The 17,492-nt window shown below is 41.7% G+C and overlaps 2 protein-coding genes across 2 annotated transcripts; one reads left to right on the top strand and one right to left on the bottom strand.

Annotated features, from left to right (window-relative positions):
- Positions 1-108: 108 nt before the first annotated feature.
- tsr3 (TSR3 ribosome maturation factor) lies at positions 109-8,740 on the bottom strand. Its single transcript, XM_063221972.1, has 6 exons — positions 8,224-8,740; positions 7,464-7,671; positions 4,167-4,360; positions 3,328-3,495; positions 1,157-1,211; positions 109-843 (listed from the first exon to the last, which is right to left on the bottom strand). Exons 1-6 carry the CDS (start codon positions 8,342-8,344, stop codon positions 693-695), a joined length of 897 nt encoding a protein of 298 aa, XP_063078042.1. The 5' UTR covers positions 8,345-8,740; the 3' UTR covers positions 109-692.
- A 65-nt stretch (positions 8,741-8,805) lies between these two features.
- Positions 8,806-16,710, top strand: gnptg (N-acetylglucosamine-1-phosphate transferase subunit gamma). The gene is made up of 10 exons (XM_063221971.1): positions 8,806-8,955; positions 9,095-9,149; positions 9,967-10,089; positions 10,187-10,270; positions 11,086-11,179; positions 11,721-11,835; positions 12,148-12,230; positions 15,375-15,497; positions 15,865-15,946; positions 16,106-16,710. Exons 1-10 carry the CDS (start codon positions 8,904-8,906, stop codon positions 16,195-16,197), a joined length of 903 nt encoding a protein of 300 aa, XP_063078041.1. The 5' UTR covers positions 8,806-8,903; the 3' UTR covers positions 16,198-16,710.
- The last annotated feature ends 782 nt before the right edge of the window (positions 16,711-17,492 follow it).

Genomic DNA, 17,492 nt, shown 5'->3' with positions numbered 1-17,492 from the left:
CTACTGAAGTGGTCATGGAAGACAGTGTATTTCTGTACCTGTAGTACTACTTGTTTACCAGCAGGGGGCGTGATCGGTACAAAGAAAAACAGGACTCGCACAAACAACTGTGAGAAGTTATGAGTGATATATTAGCATAGATTTCCAAAATATCCAAATTTTCAACAAACACTTTCAAAAATAGAAAAGATAGACATTATTTCATTATTTTCTAATTTCTTACCAGAGTGTTTTCAATTCCCAGCATGTTTCCATGACTAAAAATGTGTCCATAGTAGGCCACGGCCCCATGTTTGCCAGGTAGCAGAGAGACAACATTAACTTTGACCATTTATTCAACATGACTCTGAATTAATCCTGATGAGATACTGACGAGCAGACTACATTTAATTTACCGCCACGATGTTAGTGGCATGAGGTTTGGATGCCGTAAAGCAAGTCGCCTGCCAAAGTGACGGCTATCTGCTAAAAATCCTGTGTGGGAGCGTCAATGTCAAGACAGCCAGTTTATCTAACCAGCCTAAATCAGATTTGGCCGTGGCATAGCCTTCTCCCAACAGTATGCACCAAATTATCAACCAGTCCACAGGTGCTTCTCAGATCGTTGCAAAAGGAATTCACCACACTTCCTGTCTCGGTGTAAGTCCAGAAGCAGCACTTCTCCGATCAGGACGCCTCCTCAGCTCCTCATACTAGGACGCCTCCTCGTCACTCTCCTTCTCGCTCACAGCAGCTTTTGCTTCTGAGTCTTTGTTTTCTTCCTCTTCTTCGTCCTCCTCTTCAGAGGTTTCTGCATCATCTTCATCACCATCATCATCATCGTCGTCGTCGTCATTATAGCTCCTATGACAATACCGACAGACACAATATCAGTTTTGAAATCAAGTGATAACTCTCACCTGGAAAAAAATGGTTTCATTAACAACATGAAGCATATTCACAGGGAGGGGCCCATATGAATGCAGGGCTCTTCCATTTGTTCAACACCAAATCACCTTGATATCCATTCTTCAAATGACGTGGGAAGGCAGCAAATTCTGAATTTACTTCAGACATAACAAAAAGGGCAAAATCTTCCTGTCTTACATAATGACATCTAATGGTAACAAAATTCAACTGCATGTGTGGATTTAGTGCTGCAACATGAAGTTCTTACCTCACGGGTCGATTTAGATTCATACATTCTCTGCCTGAATCAACATCAAAGGGATCTATTGTCACACACACACGCACACACACGAAAAGATTTTTAAAACACATATTTACATAAACAAAATGACTGAGCATTTGTCTTTACTTTCATTGATTGACTTGTTTGTTTGCTAATAGCCCCCAACTCTATAGGGTGTGGACAGATTTTGATGAATTTGCTAGGATGTAGGCCTACCCAAATCTGACTAGCAAAATTAAAACTGATACGTTATTGACAATGATCCTTCTCTAGTGAAACATATCCGTGGCGGATGTTGGAAGAGCACTCCAAGTGCCATTCTACTTGTTGTATTTGTTTTGTTAACATTTTGATGAAACAAGTTTGGACCACTTAGCAATTAGTTGGTAGCCGATGGGAAACTGCATTGCAAACAACTAAGTTGCTAATGTTTCTACTAGGGGTGTAAATCATAATCAAAATGTATCGATATATCGCAACATAATCTGACAGTGACGATTGAATCGAATCGTTTCGTGGGGCATTCTTACACTGTAAGTATTGACAATAATCAAATCGCTGGCCCCTGCCCAATGTCCTAACTGCATAACAAAATAGAAGTGGAAAAGTAATTGAAAAAATGTTGAATCGAATCATAGTGTATCGTATTATGGGGCATTCTTAAGTATCGGAAATAGACAATGATCCTTCTCTAGTGAAACATATCCGTGGCGGATGTTGGAAGAGCACTCCAAGTGCCATTCTACTTGTTGTATTTGTTTTGTTAACATTTTGATGAAACAAGTTTGGACCACTTAGCAATTAGTTGGTAGCCGATGGGAAACTGCATTGCAAACAACTAAGTTGCTAATGTTTCTACTAGGGGTGTAAATCATAATCAAAATGTATCGATATATCGCAACATAATCTGACAGTGACGATTGAATCGAATCGTTTCGTGGGGCATTCTTACACTGTAAGTATTGACAATAATCAAATCGCTGGCCCCTGCCCAATGTCCTAACTGCATAACAAAATAGAAGTGGAAAAGTAATTGAAAAAATGTTGAATCGAATCATAGTGTATCGTATTATGGGGCATTCTTAAGTATCGAAAATAATCTAATCGCATTGCATCGAATAATAAGATATTGATTGAATCGTATCGTCATGGAGGCTGTCATTTACACCCCTAGTTTCTACCGTATGTAGTCTCATTAAAACCAAGCTGACATCATTCAGGTAGACTAGTATATGGAAAGTCATGGGTAAGTGGTTAGGGCGTCAGGCCCAAAGGTTGCTGGTTCTTCTCCTGACACGCCAGGTTGGTGGGGGGAGTAATTGCAGTGCTCTGCCCCATCCTCCCCCATGACTGAGTTACCTTAAGCATGGTTAAGTCCCGCCGCACTGCTCCACACCCCACACTCCTCCCATTGGGGGCCGCCCCCTTGCACAGGTGAGGCATAAATGCAATTTCGTTGTGTGACAGTATGCAATTGTCCAACTCCTATTGTCATTGTGACACAGCACTCCACAGCACACAAGTGTTCACTACACACTGCCCACAACGAAATTGCATTTATGCCTCACCCGTGCAAGCGGGCAGCCCCCAATGGTGCCCCAAGGGAGCAGTGCGGCAGAACGGTACCATGCTCAGGGTACCTCAGTCATAGAGGAGGATGGGGGAGAGCACTAGTTAATTACTCCCCCCACCAACCTGGCGGGTCGGGAGTCGAACTGGCAACCTTTGGGATGCAAGTCTGACGCCCTAACCGCTTACCCATGACTGCCATGTTGTATTGTACTGTATTGTATTGTATTGTATTGTAAGATGGCATGTATCCTTTGGGGGGGGGGAAGCCTCCCACATTTGGGCTTGCATGCCCACGGGGACCTCAGTTCGAGTTTGGCCGGTCATTTCCCGTTCCCACCCTGGGTCCCTGTCCCCCTCGCTTCCTGTCACCATCTCAGACTGTCCTATCAAATAAAGGCATAAAAGCCCCTAAAAATATAAATATATATATATATATATAAGATGGCATCTCCTCCTCCTGAATTGTGATACTGTGCTATATAAATACATGCTGTACTGTATTGTGTTATATTGTATTGTATTGTATTGTATTGTATTGTATTGTATTGTATTGCATTGTATTGTAAGATGGCATGTATCATCACCTATCTCCTCCTCCTCAGGGCTGGTGGTGAGGTATTCCTTCTCCGCCGCCAGCAGCTCCTGCTCTGATTGGCAGGTGGCGTAGCGCTCTAGAAGGTCCTTGTTGAGTTCCAGGAACCCCTCCCCCCACTTGAACTTCTTAAGCAGTATCAGGGCCAGGTCCCGAAATCCTGATGTCATCAAGAAGACACACAGATGTAGATCACACTGCTGCTCACAACAGACACACACTCGGTCTGCACGCATTGTTCTAAAATAGTGTTTCTCATCGGGGGCTCTACAGCCCACCCAGGGGTTGTTTGGGGAGCCCTAGAGGGGCGTTGAGAAGGGTACAGCTGACAGGGGCCGATGTTTAGTTGTCATTGAGGGCATTAGTCCATTTAATGTTTTTAATACTAAGGGGGGTGTTAGCAGGCTTATGATATAGTCAAGGGGGCATTGGGAGGCTAATGATGAGGTCCAGGGGGCGTTTATTGGAAAAAAAGATTGAAAACTACTAATATAAACCGACATGTCTAATGCCAAGCTGCAAGTTGTGTGGGTGACCTAGTGGCACACCATGGTACAGCGACTTGACTGGGAGGCACTGTCACGCATCGTGCTCCCTGACCTCAGCAGGAAATTCTTTGCATATGAGGAGGATTTGAAGAGAGCACTGAGAAACGTATTTGTGTCCTAGACCCCTATTTCGTCTGTCAAGGTATGGTATTGTCATTTAAGGCACATTAGTGGGAAATTCTTTATGCCGATATGAATTGACATTAAAAAAAATGCATAAATCATCATCAATCCTATCCTATGAATGTTTTGTGACATAGCGCCCAATATGATAAATGCTTACCCACGATGCAGAAGGTGGCAGCGTAGGCCTCCACACAGGACAGCTTGCAGGGCTTGCCATAGTTGACGGGATTGGCAGCTACCAGGTAAGGCAGGAGGCGTGGGTGGGAGCCAATCATCTTATTGAAGGGCGTGTCTTCCAGTCGAGCCCACGAGCAGTCGATTACGGCCAGTCCAGAGTGGGCCACAATCTCCCTGGAGACCAGATGGGAGTAAACAAAAAAAAAATCTATTTCACATTCAATACATACTTCAAGTGGAATGGAGGAGGTGGCCTGCACACCTTGAATCTTTTTTTGCAGATGCAGCTATCGGAAGTCACTTGATGAAGGTCTGACTGACCGAAACGTCATCTTTCACATTAAAACCTTGCAGTAATTGTAGCAAGTCATGAAGGTATTGATTAATTCCTCGCGCAATAACTATTTTAATTAATCACTTAAATCTTTTTTTTTTAGTGCGCATCACGTGTAGAAGTTTGGGTTAAGGGTGCGTGGCTTGTCTTGGGCACAGGTAAGGGGGGAGCTGTAAGAAAAAAAAAGGTTAAGAATCATTGATCTCACCCATGGGGGTGCTGTGTGGCAGCGTGCTAATACATCCGACCATATCCGGGCAACACTGCCCATGGGGACCCAGGTTCGAATCCCGCCTGTGTCATTTCCCAACCCTGGCCAATCTCTCTCTCCCACTCCTCTTCCTGTAATACTCTCACTGAGTCATTTCCCAACTCCAGCCAATCTCTCTCTCCCACTCCTCTTCCTGTAATCATAGAGGTAGAACATGAAACCAGAGAATCGTATATGAGAGGGAGATAAAGCAGGCGGGTTCTTTTCCGTTATCCACTTTACGTCGGGTGAACGCCCCTTTAGGAGACCTTCGGAGTCGTTGAGAATAAATGGAGTCCCCTTAGCGCTGTAGATGGCAGTAGCGCACGTCTTGTGCAAACACCACCAAAAGAGAAGGAGGGTCAACGCCCCCTTAGGAGACCGAATTTTGAGCACACGCTTTTGCATTGAGTGGGCGTATTTTGATTCCTCTTATTATATATCCAACCTCTTTGATGAGACTAGAGGGGACCCCGTCCCCCTTTCACGGCAATCTGTGGCAGCCATTTTTTGGAGGTAGACCTGAGAAATGGAAAAGAATGGAAAAGGAGGCTCACCTCTGTCAAAAAATTGATTAATACTGTTAAAATGTCCATTAAAACATTATAAGTACAATAGTTGAAGTGTGTTACCAAATTTCTATATAATTAATACTAGAAGCACTCAGAGAGCGCAGACCTCCACCAAGGAAGCTGCTTGATTATCTTACACTCTAAGTCAGTCTTTCTGCCTTCTTTTTGTGGAGTTAGAAACTGGAATGTGTCCCGCAATTCGATTTGTGGTCACTAGGGGCGTCTAGATTTATAGGCCAGCAATGACGAAGAATCTTTAAAAAGGTCCTGGTTCGGGTTTGTGATCCAGATCACCACCATAATTTAATCACTTCTTCCTTGGATCATTACTAACAACTCCACCGAGTTTCATCCAAATTCGTTCATAACTTTTTGAGTTATCCTGCTGACAGACAGACAAACCAACGCGACCGAAAACATTACCTCCTTGGCGGAGGTAATAATTTGATTTTTAAAATGCATTTTATCGACTCATATGACTTCAGTACATATTTAGCCTGACATTTCAAATCTGGTCTTTGATTAAAGTGTTACTTCATATTCACACAGTTTTAGCCCATTTTTGACAGAGGTGGGCGTGTTCTCCATTGATTTGCATTGACTGAAGGTGCCTATACTACCTCCACAAGATGGGAGGGAGCATGTGCCGTTTCCTATTGCTGTTGTGAATTGCCGTGTCACCTCTAATGTTCTACCTCTATGCCTGTAATACTCTCACTGTGTCATTTCCCAAACCTAGCCAATCTCTCTCTCACACTCTTCTTCCTGCAATACTCTCACATTCCGATCAACAAAGGCATAATGCACCAAAAAAACATCTTTAAAACTGTTTGATAGAATATTTCACTATGTGATACCCAATTTTTCCCCAAGTCTTCCTGCCTTGTTTTTGTGGAGTTCAGGCAATGTTTGAAAAAATCATGATCATGATCATGATGCCGATCACCACCAAAATTTGATCACTTGTTCCTTTCGTCATTTCCAACGACTCCACAAAGTTGCATGCAAATCCATTCATAACTTTTTGAGTTATCCTGCTGAAAGACCAACAATCAAAAAGACAAACTAATGCGACAGAAAACATAACCCCCCTTGGCGGAGGTAAAAGGAGTATTCTCGACGGAGGTTGGACCAACAACCCAGATATAAATTTCATTCTTTATAACATTTCTAATGAGATGTTGAAAAGGGTTGAAACCAACTACAGTGTTATAATGTTCACTTTTCATTTCCATTAATTTCAAGACCTGGAACTCAATATATCTATACTCAAATTGCATCATCAATCCTCTGTCCTTGGGGCTAGAGCAGAGGCACTGGAAAGGGTAGAGACTAATAAAGCCTGGATCCATGTGACATCAGGTAAACGCCCCTTTAGGAGACCTTAGGTTAGGAGACCTTTAGGAGACTTCATGTTGAGAATAAATGGAGTTCCTTTAGTGCTGTAGATGGCGGTAGTGTCCATCTTGTGCAAGCCGTCACCAAACGCCACAGAAAGAGAAGAAGGAAGGGTCGATTCCCACTTAGGAGACCAAACTTGAGCCCACTACTTTGCAATGGGTAGGCTGGGTTTGATTTATTTTACTCTAAAAGAAAATCTTTGGCTAGGCGTTATCAAGGACATCTCAATACACAAAAAAGTGGGACGATGAAAGAGGAGGGATATAAGATGCGGTAGACTTCTACTCTCTCTACTGTTCTGTCAGATACACCTTTGTCCTGCACATTGCCTCAGTGAGGTTACTTTTACTCTTCTGATGATTCCTCCATCCTCCCTTGTTTCCTTCTGTTTCCTCCACAGATGGAAGTGCGACACCAAGGCCGGAGAACAGAGGAAAAGGCTGGAGGAGGGCTATTGGCATCTACCATGTTGTGTCTGCAAATATTGGGACCACTGCCATTTCCAGGGGGTTGTTCAAAAGTCTCGAGACCCTCGTCGCCATGTGAGTGTCACATGCCAATGAGGAAAATACATACGTGCACATCGCACACCAAATGGTGCTGCTGAGATAACTTCAAGTGTACAGCTTCATAAAAAGCCTTGTTGCCACATACTCATAGTGTGTGTAGCAGGTTTTTTTTAGATGATATGCAACATCAGGTCAAACAAATGAAGCTTACCTGTCTGCCGGAGTGACGTATCTGGTGCCCATTGGACTGAGGATCAAGCCGTTGAAGCGCTGGTTGAGCCGCAGGCCCCGCACCAGGCCCTTCCTCATCAGCTTCCTGCCGGAGCAGCGCTTGGGGTCGCAGTGGCCCAGGTCCCACATGGCCAACGGGCACGGCAGCTTCACCACCGCCCCACCCTCCGCTGACGGCTCCTCACTCGCTGCAAAATGACAAGGTTACAGTATATTATATCAGAGTCTTTATTATCGCATAGGGACATTTATTTTCACACCATACAAGTCACTTCAATCAGGTTTGGCATGTGCAGGAGCAATGTGTTTTCCAAGAATCTAGGAGTGAGATGGGGGGGGGGGGGGATACATGTATTAGTTCCCAGCTGTGGTCCAATCAGGATTTGAAATGATTGATTGCACGACTTACATAGATACATTTATAGAAAGTGGGATATCTTTGTTGCATGTAAGCATAGTGCTGAAAGAGCGAGTCTCGGTGGAGATGAGTAAGAATTCTGGGTGAGGGGTGCGTTGCTCACAGACACTGCAGCCAGAAGATGAAGGGGCACCGTGGAATTCGACTCTTCTTCCTCCCTGACCATGACGCATAAGTATTGTGATGTGATGAATAATGGTAAATTACATGCCGCAGAAGGCCTATAACACATATGTGTCGATGTAGAACACGCATTTTTGTTTTGTGATGAGTGACACAGTTGATAAGTTGTGCATTAAGGACAAAGAAAACCAAGGCAGACCTTGCAAGGCATTGTGCATGTCCTCTGTGAAGGATTCCAGTGATTTGCCCTTCATCTTGTGCCGTGCATCTTTTCCCCGATTCATGGAGCGTTCAGTCTTTCCTCCTTTCTTTTTTCCCATTCTTAAATTGTTCCCGTTGTGATGTGATCCAAGACTCACTTCCGACTGAACAATATTGACACTAACTATGTTCTACTGTCTGACTTTTCCAAATGGTCGTATATTACAGTATATCATTACATGCATGCACAGATATGTAGTATATCTATAATAGCGCACAAGTTACTGGCATAACTTGAAATGCATCCAACTTAGCTAGCTGTACCCACAACAAGCTATTGAAACACATCGCAAGTTTTGTAGCAGATGTAAAGTAAGAATTATCTTTCTTTTTGAAGTAATATTCAATTCGATAATGGTACTTCTGATGACAGCTGTTAACAATTGCAAGCTGCGAATGCAAAAGAATTACAAACTCCTCTCATGCTAACTCGTTGACAATCACGTTGTGTTGGTGTGTGTTAAATGTCATCTAAACTGGGCATGCGCGACCATTGCAATTCCGTCAGCTGTTTTTATCACGTGATCTTCATGCGGAACAAACATTCAAACATGGCGTTTGTGAAGAATTGACAGCACCACAACTTCAATCCAGTCCTTCAAATGCAAATATTACACAATGTCGTTAATATTTCGGCAATATTTCCACCTTTCGTGCCTGTTTATACTAGGTTAGTGTTTTACGCATGTTTTGTCTATGAAACTTCTTTCATTAGTTGCTAGAATGCCAACATATGCCTCAAAACGTTCACGACTACTCTCACAAACCAGAGAACATAATGTTTTATTCCGTGTCTGTTTCATTTTCAGTCGATTTCGCATTTTCTGGAAAGATGAAGATAGTCGAGGAGCCCAATACGTTTGGGTGAGTCAACATCATGCATAACATAGGCTATGGTTGATTGGTTGTAAACTGTTTCCCAGATGGAGGGTTTCCCAGAAACAGTGCTGGTTTTACAACTCAGAAACCCATTTATTCTTCTCTGTATATTGTCGTGTTGCTGAAATTATAACGTACAGAAGACAATGTTAAAATTTGCTTAATCAAAATGTATTAAAACAGGGTGGTGTGAATTGGGACAATAGCCTACTGTATATTCTATTGCATTCAGGGCTCTAAATTAACACCTGCCAACTGGCCAAATGGTGTCGAAATTTCCTTTTGGCTGGTAGAATTTACTACCCACTTTGACCCATTAGTGAGTGTGTATTTGGCTAACCCAGGGCAAAATTCACCTTTTTCGTCACTAGCCAAAATGTTAATAAGATTAACATCTATTAGCCATTTTGACTGGTGATGAAAAAGGTGAATTTTGCCCTGGGTGCATTGGCAGAAAAGGCCTGATCACCTTTATTTTTGAGGTCTGAAGTTGCTAGGACCTAGGGGATCATGGAGGCAGTAGCAGTAGGCCTAAGAGAAGAGATATAACATATTAATGTGATCATGCAGGTAGTTTCAGTTAATTTAAGTGCATAAACACTGCATCACCTGGCTTTGAGCAATGTTTGCTGCTGATAGGAAACACCTTTGATGATGGATCTGAAAAGAGAGGTCCAAGAGATGTGCAGATGTTGCATGTAGGCCTAGGAAGTTAATGAAATGGAGGCTTTCGCTCACTGCGAATGGGCCCAGATGCCTGTGGATCGCTGCAACATACTCTCAATATGCTCTCATTTTTCAGGCTGAATAACCATCTCCTGGCTCAGGGTTCGAGGCTACAGGCTCGGACCACCCCTTCCCCTGTGTCAGGACCTCGTCACCTACACCACCTGGCAGGAAAGTGCTTCAGTTACATCGAATCCACGTACGTAGTGAACCACCAATGGCATTAAAGTCATTGAAAATAATTTGTTTAAAATGTGGCGGTGTGTTAAAATGCAGTTTTTTGTTTTCCCTCCCAGGTATAAATATGAGTTCTGTCCATTCCATAATATAACCCAACATGAACAGACGTTCAGATGGAATGCCTACAGTGGAATCCTGGGGTGAGTAGCTAGTTAAGCTTAACCGCAGAAATACACCAGCGGCGATCTGAGCGAGGCGAGCGACGGAAGTAATTGACTTTGTATTGAGTCGCGCGACAAAAGCGATTCTGGAGACTAGAGCGATATGCGCGACAAGCGCGACAGTTTGAAGTTGAAATCTTTTCAACTTTCTATGACGCGGTTCGGCGACAAGCCGCGACAGCCAATGACTGTATAGAGGTCAGTGACCACAGCCAATGGGAATGCTTGAATGCTTTGCCTTCTGCCTGTACGGACATACTCTAGTCTCCTCAATTGCTCGTATCGCTTGCTGCTGCACTCTGTCGCTTGAATCGCATCGCGCCTGGTCTATTCGCGCTGTAATTGTCATTGACTCAATTAAGTGGCCCCTTACCAGGCACCGTCCTGTCCTGCCACTGGGACGTTGTAATAGTCACTGAAAAAACCCTACCATAGTACGACACCACTAAAACAGTGCACAGGGCCTTTAGTAATACATTACGACTTGGTCATTGCCATTCTGGTAACAGCTAATTTACAACATGTGTAGGGTCTTAATAAATGGTCAGTAAGCAGATATTATACAGATTTAGTGCAAATGACTACAACACTTCTTTAGCATATACTTTTAAGCTATGTACTTCTCTCAAATCTTTCGAAATCGTTTCAACTGGTGGAAGGGGATGGTATGTTTACACCAATAACATAATATGAGGGGAGACATAAACCCACAAACAGAGCTACAACTTCCAACACTATCTACACAAAATCTGATGTTCCTTTTTAAAATCTTACAAATGTTTGTGTGTGTGTAGGATCTGGCAGGAGTGGGCGATTCAGAATAACTCCTTTACTGGCATGTGGATGAGAGAGGGAGACTCCTGTGGGAACAAGAACAGACAAACCAAGGTTGTGTGTGTTACATTACAATACTTTACATTGTACATACTTCCAAGGTTGTGTGTGTTACATTACATTACTTTACATTAATGATTATACATACTTCCAAGGTTGTGTGTGTTACATTATACATACTTCTGAAGTTGTGTGTGTTACATTATATTACTTTACATTGTACATACGTCCAATGTTGTGTGTGTTAAATTACATTATATTACTTTACATTGTACATACTTCCAATGTTGTGTGTGTTACATTACATTATATTACTTTACATAATACTTCACTGACGCTGTTACCCAAAGCTGATCCAAAGATATTGTTTAAAGTAATTTGATATTAGGTGCCTTGCTCAATTGCACTTAAAGCTAAATGGACCCTATCCATATTATTCGTGTTGTTAAAAGGTTGAGACTCAAACTTTCCGTCCTCTGATCCCAAGACCGACTCCCTGTGGTCACGGGCCACGGCTGTGTTTTCTCTTCTTGTTTGTTACTGGCCTTTGATTTTGAGTGTCTGACAGTTTGTGTGTCTGAATTGTTTGTTTTAGGTTCTTCTGACTTGTGGAAATAGCAGTAAACTGGCGCAGGTGTCCGAGCCTCAAACCTGTGTCTATTCTCTAACATTTGAGACACCGTTAGTGTGCCATCCACACTCCCTGTTGGGTAAGTATGGAAGTAAAGGGGACGAAGTGACGTTTTAATGTGTGTAATGAAGTAACATTATAACATGGGCTTGGGCTTGCATGACCATGGGGTCCCGGGTTTGGATCTGGTCTGCCCCATCTCTCTCTTCCCTCTCATTTCCTGTCATAATCTCCACTTTCCTATCAATAAAGGCACAAAAGCCACTAAAATATGTTATAAAAAAATAAAATAATAATGTATGTATATAAGTATGTATATAAGTATGTGCATTGTCTGTACTGCGTCTGTACTGCATCATTATCACTGTGGAAATACTTCATGTGTTGGCAGTTTACCCAGTACTTGGTGAGAAGCTGCAGACAGAGTGGGACGAGGCGGAGCAGGCTCGCTACGATGGCCTTGTGACTGAACAGGTAGGGCCATTCAAAACAGCACGCCATTCAAACCAGTACGCCATTTAATATTGTTGCTAATCTAATTAAGCATGTTGAGCTGCATGTCTTGTATGAATGGTGCTATATAAATACAGATATTATTATTGGTGTAAACCGTTTCCCTAAACTCACATCCTTTCCTCTTTTCTATGGCCATTTAATATTGTAGCTAATCTGCTTAAAGGGGTATGCCACTATTTTGGGGCTTCATACAGTTAAAATCGTTGGCTGGGGTTTATAAAGGTGGTAAAGTGTCTTATTTTTCATGTTAAGCGTTGTCTTGCTTTAAGACAACTTAAAAGAGGGAGTATGTCGCTAAGCTAGTGAAAGTCAATGGATCTGTGTAGCATACATGCTACACGGATCCATTGACTTTCACTAGCTTGTCGCTAAGCTAGTGAAAGTCAATGGATCTGTGTAGCATACATACACTAGCTTGTCGCTAAGCTAGTGAAAGTCAATGGATCTGTGTAGCATACATGCAATACGGATCCATTGACTTTCACTAGCTTAGCGACATGCTCCCTCTTTTAACTTGTCTTAAAACAAGACAACGGCTTACATGAAAAATAAGACACTTTACCACCTAAATAAACCCTGACCAACGCCTTTAAGCATGTTGAGCTGCATGTCTTGTATGAATGGTGCTATATAAATACAGTGGGGGTGTAAACCGTTTCCCTAAACTCATGTCCTTTCCTCTTTTCTATGGCCTTGTGACTTGTTGTCAACCTGGGTACGCTTTTATATTGCATATTCATCAAAATACATTTCTGATATATCTGAAAAGCTGAAGATGAATGATGTAATATATGTGTAATATATACATTGTTTTTTTGTAGTCTTTGTATGCATTTTCATTGTTGCATGAATGGCTACGTTTAGATGACGTTTTTAATTCCAAATTAATAATTCAGAATTAAATAGTTCCGTCAAGATTGCTTTGATCTTTCATTTAATTCCGAATTTTGAGGTGTTTACATGACGTTTTCAAAGCGGAACTAGGCTTTATTCAGAATTAAAGTGAGTTAATTCAGAATTAAATGTCTCATGTAAACGTAGACATTTTCCAATATAAAAATGACTTCATCCAGGTTGACAACGTAGTATATCACAGGACAGAGGAAAGGATCCACATTTGGGGAAATTATTTGAACCCCATGACACCTATCTGATGACTCCTAACTGATATTGTTGCCATTGATGTGTCTTTTGGAATCGACAGCATTGTTTTCTCGCTGTCGTGTATGAGTAGGGTTACGACAAGCTACTGTAGCATTGTTTTCTTCTGTACGAGTAGGGTTACGACAAGCTACTGTAACATTGTTTTCTTCTGTACGAGTAGGGTTATGGTAAGCTACAACAGCAGTTTTCTTGTGTACGAGTAGGGTTACATTATCAGGCGCGGAGTGGCCGTCGGGAGATCGGGGACTTGTCCCGGTGGGCCGCGGCCGTGAAATGTAATAATGCGGCTGCACTGCGTTCCCAACCGGCCCTGAAATTTAGAGATAGTACTTATAAGTACTGACTTCCCACTTTCCACTTCCCAGTTTAAGAATTAAGCTGACTAGCCAGTATTTATACCGTATACCAAACGGCAATACCTCACTGACGGTGTCAAGCAGTAAATTGGCCACACCCCTTCTCTACTGATAATTTTCATACACCGTAGATCGCGGAAGTTTACAAGATCTTAGTAACACAGTTTCGTTTTCAGTATTTGAAGAACCTGTGATATATATATTGGTTACCAAAGGATGGAAATATGAATAAATTATGATTTATTTTCCGATTTCCACACGACTGTTACAGTTTACAGTCTTTCCAGTCCTGATTCACTTGCTCTGTGGTTATTGACTTGGGTTACGAACAGACTCCACCAAGTGGTAAGGAAGATAACTGCACCTAACAGAAGCAAGATAACTGCACCTAACAGAAGCAATGGGTTTTGTTTTGATTTGTTAGACCTACCAGTATATCTCCTTATAGTCGAAATAATATTATTATCATACATATATTTATATGTGGTACATTTAGGATGTAGCCTATGTCTGAAGAAATGGAACAAAATAATTACCACACAAGATTCTGATGTGACCAGTGCTGGGTGTGTAGGCTAATAAGCTGTGGATTAAAGTAGAGTGATTGCAAGAAACAAAGACATTTGCTGCGAGAAGACAGCGTTTTAAGGTAGGCCTACGCCGTTTGGTTATTTTGTTGACTTATGGTTGTGGTTTGAAGTAGCTAAGTTTGGCTTATTTGCTGCATGGTGGGTTTATTGCACAATGTAGACAGACTTTTTGTAAGCTATAGGCTACTATACTATATTTTGTAAGCCTACTCTTCTAAAAATCCCCACACCCAAAACTTTGTGTCCATGCTCATCCTGTCTTCCTTAAACGATATTTCAATTTCAAACTGTCAAAATGACAGTGGAGTGCACATTTGCATGGAACAGTAGCGTGATGTAGCCTAACCTAGGCCTATGAATGCTTTGGACTGTGATGATGGCTCCAGTGGTGTAGTCTACTTTTTGAAGTGGGTATACTGTATATTTGAGCATTTTTTGATGTGTGTATAGTCTACTGTATATATTTGTGCTATTGTAAATAATGGATCAATCAATTTTAAGTGGGTATACTGTAATCCCTGAAATTTTGAAATGGGTGCATATACCTGCGTTTTACGTAGACTACACCACTGGCTGTGCATTTCATCAAGGTGTAGGCTACAATTCTCCACTTCAGGTTGATATTTTGACAACACTAATGTCCACATGTAGTACGACTGCAGATTTCGTGGCTTTTGTCTTTTTGGTTAGGAAACCATGTTCGCTGTGTTTTTTTTTTTTTTTTTAAAGGGGGCCGCCAAGGGGAAAATTCTCCCGGTGGGAAAAGGTGGGCCACTCCGCCCCTGTACATTATTGTTTTCTTGTGTTCGAGTAGGGTTACAGTATTGTTTTCTTGTGTACGAGTAGGGTTATGACAAGCGACTGCTGCATTGTTTTCTTGTGTACGAGTAGGGTTACAGTATTGTTTTCTTGTGTTCGAGTAGGGTTACGACAAGCTACTGTAGTGTTGTTTCCTTGTGTACGAGTAGGATTACAGTATTGTTTTCTTGTAGGGTTACGACAAGCTATTGCGGGACCTGTTTGAGGAAGCCGGTCTCCTGAAGCGTACACAGCCGAAGACAGAGGAGCCAAAGCGCACTCAGAAAGCTCAGCAGACACTGGAGCAATGCAGACAGGTATGTGTACAAGGTTATATAATGTTGGCTAGAAACAGTAATACTGATAATAAGGTGTTGTCTGCAATTCTGCATACTGTTAAGATATTATAATGGCCACTACTAGTGGAGTTTCCTGTCCAGATGTTGTAACACCTCTAATCTCTGTGTGAATGACTGGAGTCACGCCAAAAGGCAGCTTTCTGTGACATGTGAAACATATGATGAAGTTTTTTATCTTATCTAATCTTATTTTATTTGATGTGCAGCCTAAAGGCCAATTTATTCTCACAGGGGGACTGATCTGTGACATGTTGCAGAAAGTTACATCTCTGTGTTTTTTGTGTTAACTAGTCTTACTATTGTTAACATATGGTGTTGGTAACAGGATGTGGAGAAGAAGAATGCTGAGATTGAAAGACTGCGCTCTTTACTATCACAACACAACATTCCCTATGAGCAGGACACGGGTAAGAAAAGCACACACACACACACACACACACACACACACACACACACACACACACACACACACACAGACACACCTACACACAGTTAAATAAAATTGTTCTATGGGCTTCTTAATAAATCATAATCTGTTCTTCTGTGTCTGTTATAATGTCCTCCAGCCGAATCCAAAGCTGCTGCTGCGGCTGCTGCGGCGGAGCAGGGCAAGCAACATCTCCGAGGGGACACAGGCCTCATCGCTGATCTGCTATGAGGTGACTGAAGCCCTCAGCCACAGTGCCCCCTTGTGGTGAATACAAGCCTTCAACCGCAGTTACCTGACTCTCGCTGATGGTTGTTTGCATGAGGGTCTGCTGGAGACAGGCAACAGCCACAGTACCCTGTGTTGGGAACACAGCCTGGATAAGGTCAGCTGGTTGACCTCACTAGATGCGGGTATCTTTGCCAACTGAACAGTCTGTACGTCCCACACTGGAATGGATTGGTTGAATGCGATGTATGGAGAATGTGAATTGAAGTGGACATCTTGCACATCAAGCAATTGTGTGAATTTGTGGACCTAAACAGACATTCTAGTATTCCGTTTGTTGCCTCAGTCTACATATTTGCACTTTGAAAGACTTTGAAACATTGGCTCTGATCCTTTACTGGTTAAAGTTCTGTGTATTCGATTCAGTGTTTACCTGTTTGTGTGTAACAATTGCCATAAGCATAATTTGTCTGTGTAAAAGTTTTATCACATACAGTATTACAGTTTTTCTCCATTGGTTTGGCTAATTTCTTGAAGCAGAGATGACTACATAAAACAACATGGATAAATCCCCAAACCAACTTACTTTTTTTTGCAACAGAATGGCATTTCCCATTGCTTTTTATCAAATTTCAAATGCTTTGTACATGTCTGAAATGTTTAGTGCATTTTTGCAAATGTTTATTTACAGGTACAAGTAGTACAGTCAACACAATGAGTATACATTTAGCACATTTCCATGTACACTAAATAGATCGTGCTTATCTTAACAGATTAGTCAATTCTCAATTCCCAGGCTAGTAGTTTTTCTCTCCAAAAGAGGTCAGCAGAATTTCGCTGTGCAAGTCATCTTGAGCAAAATAGTCCCCAAAAAACAGTTAATTCATGACAGTAATTTACAGTCAGGTAATATTGGAACTTAACTGTTTATAAACATTAAATGTTCTATTGTGGACACTACAGTTTTCTCTGTTTGGCTCATTTCTCGATATTTCTTCATGTGACATTTTGTAATGAGAAAATGTAATTTCGAGATTTGCTAGTTATTTTAAGAATGCAATTTCTTATTTTGAAAAAACTATCCAAATCAATGGAAAATCTTGTAATATATGGACATTGCTTTATGTATCTGATTTTTTTTTTTTTAAGTTCAAATATCCTTGGTAGAATGAGTAAATTGTCTTTGTTGTCAAACTTCAATGGTTTCACTCACTTTTTCAATTTTATACATAGTTGAAGTCTGTTAGCTGTACTTCTATCATAGTGACAACACATCTATAAACAATTTGACTTACACA

This window comes from Engraulis encrasicolus, chromosome 17 (genome assembly GCF_034702125.1).
Source record: "Engraulis encrasicolus isolate BLACKSEA-1 chromosome 17, IST_EnEncr_1.0, whole genome shotgun sequence".
Lineage (NCBI taxonomy): Eukaryota > Metazoa > Chordata > Actinopteri > Clupeiformes > Engraulidae > Engraulis > Engraulis encrasicolus.
This window is presented reverse-complemented; position numbering and strand designations above follow the sequence as displayed.

What these genes read in the sequence shown, in the direction of transcription:
- gnptg (XM_063221971.1), top strand. Translation starts at nt 8,904, where the DNA reads ATGTCGTTAATATTTCGGCAATATTTCCACCTTTCGTGCCTGTTTATA. An exon ending in GAGGAGCCCAATACGTTTGG is followed by an intron (nt 9,150 to 9,966) that starts GTGAGTCAACAT and finishes CTCATTTTTCAG; the next exon opens with GCTGAATAACCATCTCCTGG. An exon ending in CCATCCACACTCCCTGTTGG is followed by an intron (nt 11,836 to 12,147) that starts GTAAGTATGGAA and finishes ATGTGTTGGCAG; the next exon opens with TTTACCCAGTACTTGGTGAG.
- tsr3 (XM_063221972.1), bottom strand. Translation starts at nt 8,344, where the DNA reads ATGGGAAAAAAGAAAGGAGGAAAGACTGAACGCTCCATGAATCGGGGA. An exon ending in CCCTGAGGAGGAGGAGATAG is followed by an intron (nt 1,212 to 3,327) that starts GTGATGATACAT and finishes GTGTGACAATAG; the next exon opens with ATCCCTTTGATGTTGATTCA. An exon ending in AATCTAAATCGACCCGTGAG is followed by an intron (nt 844 to 1,156) that starts GTAAGAACTTCA and finishes GTATTGTCATAG; the next exon opens with GAGCTATAATGACGACGACG.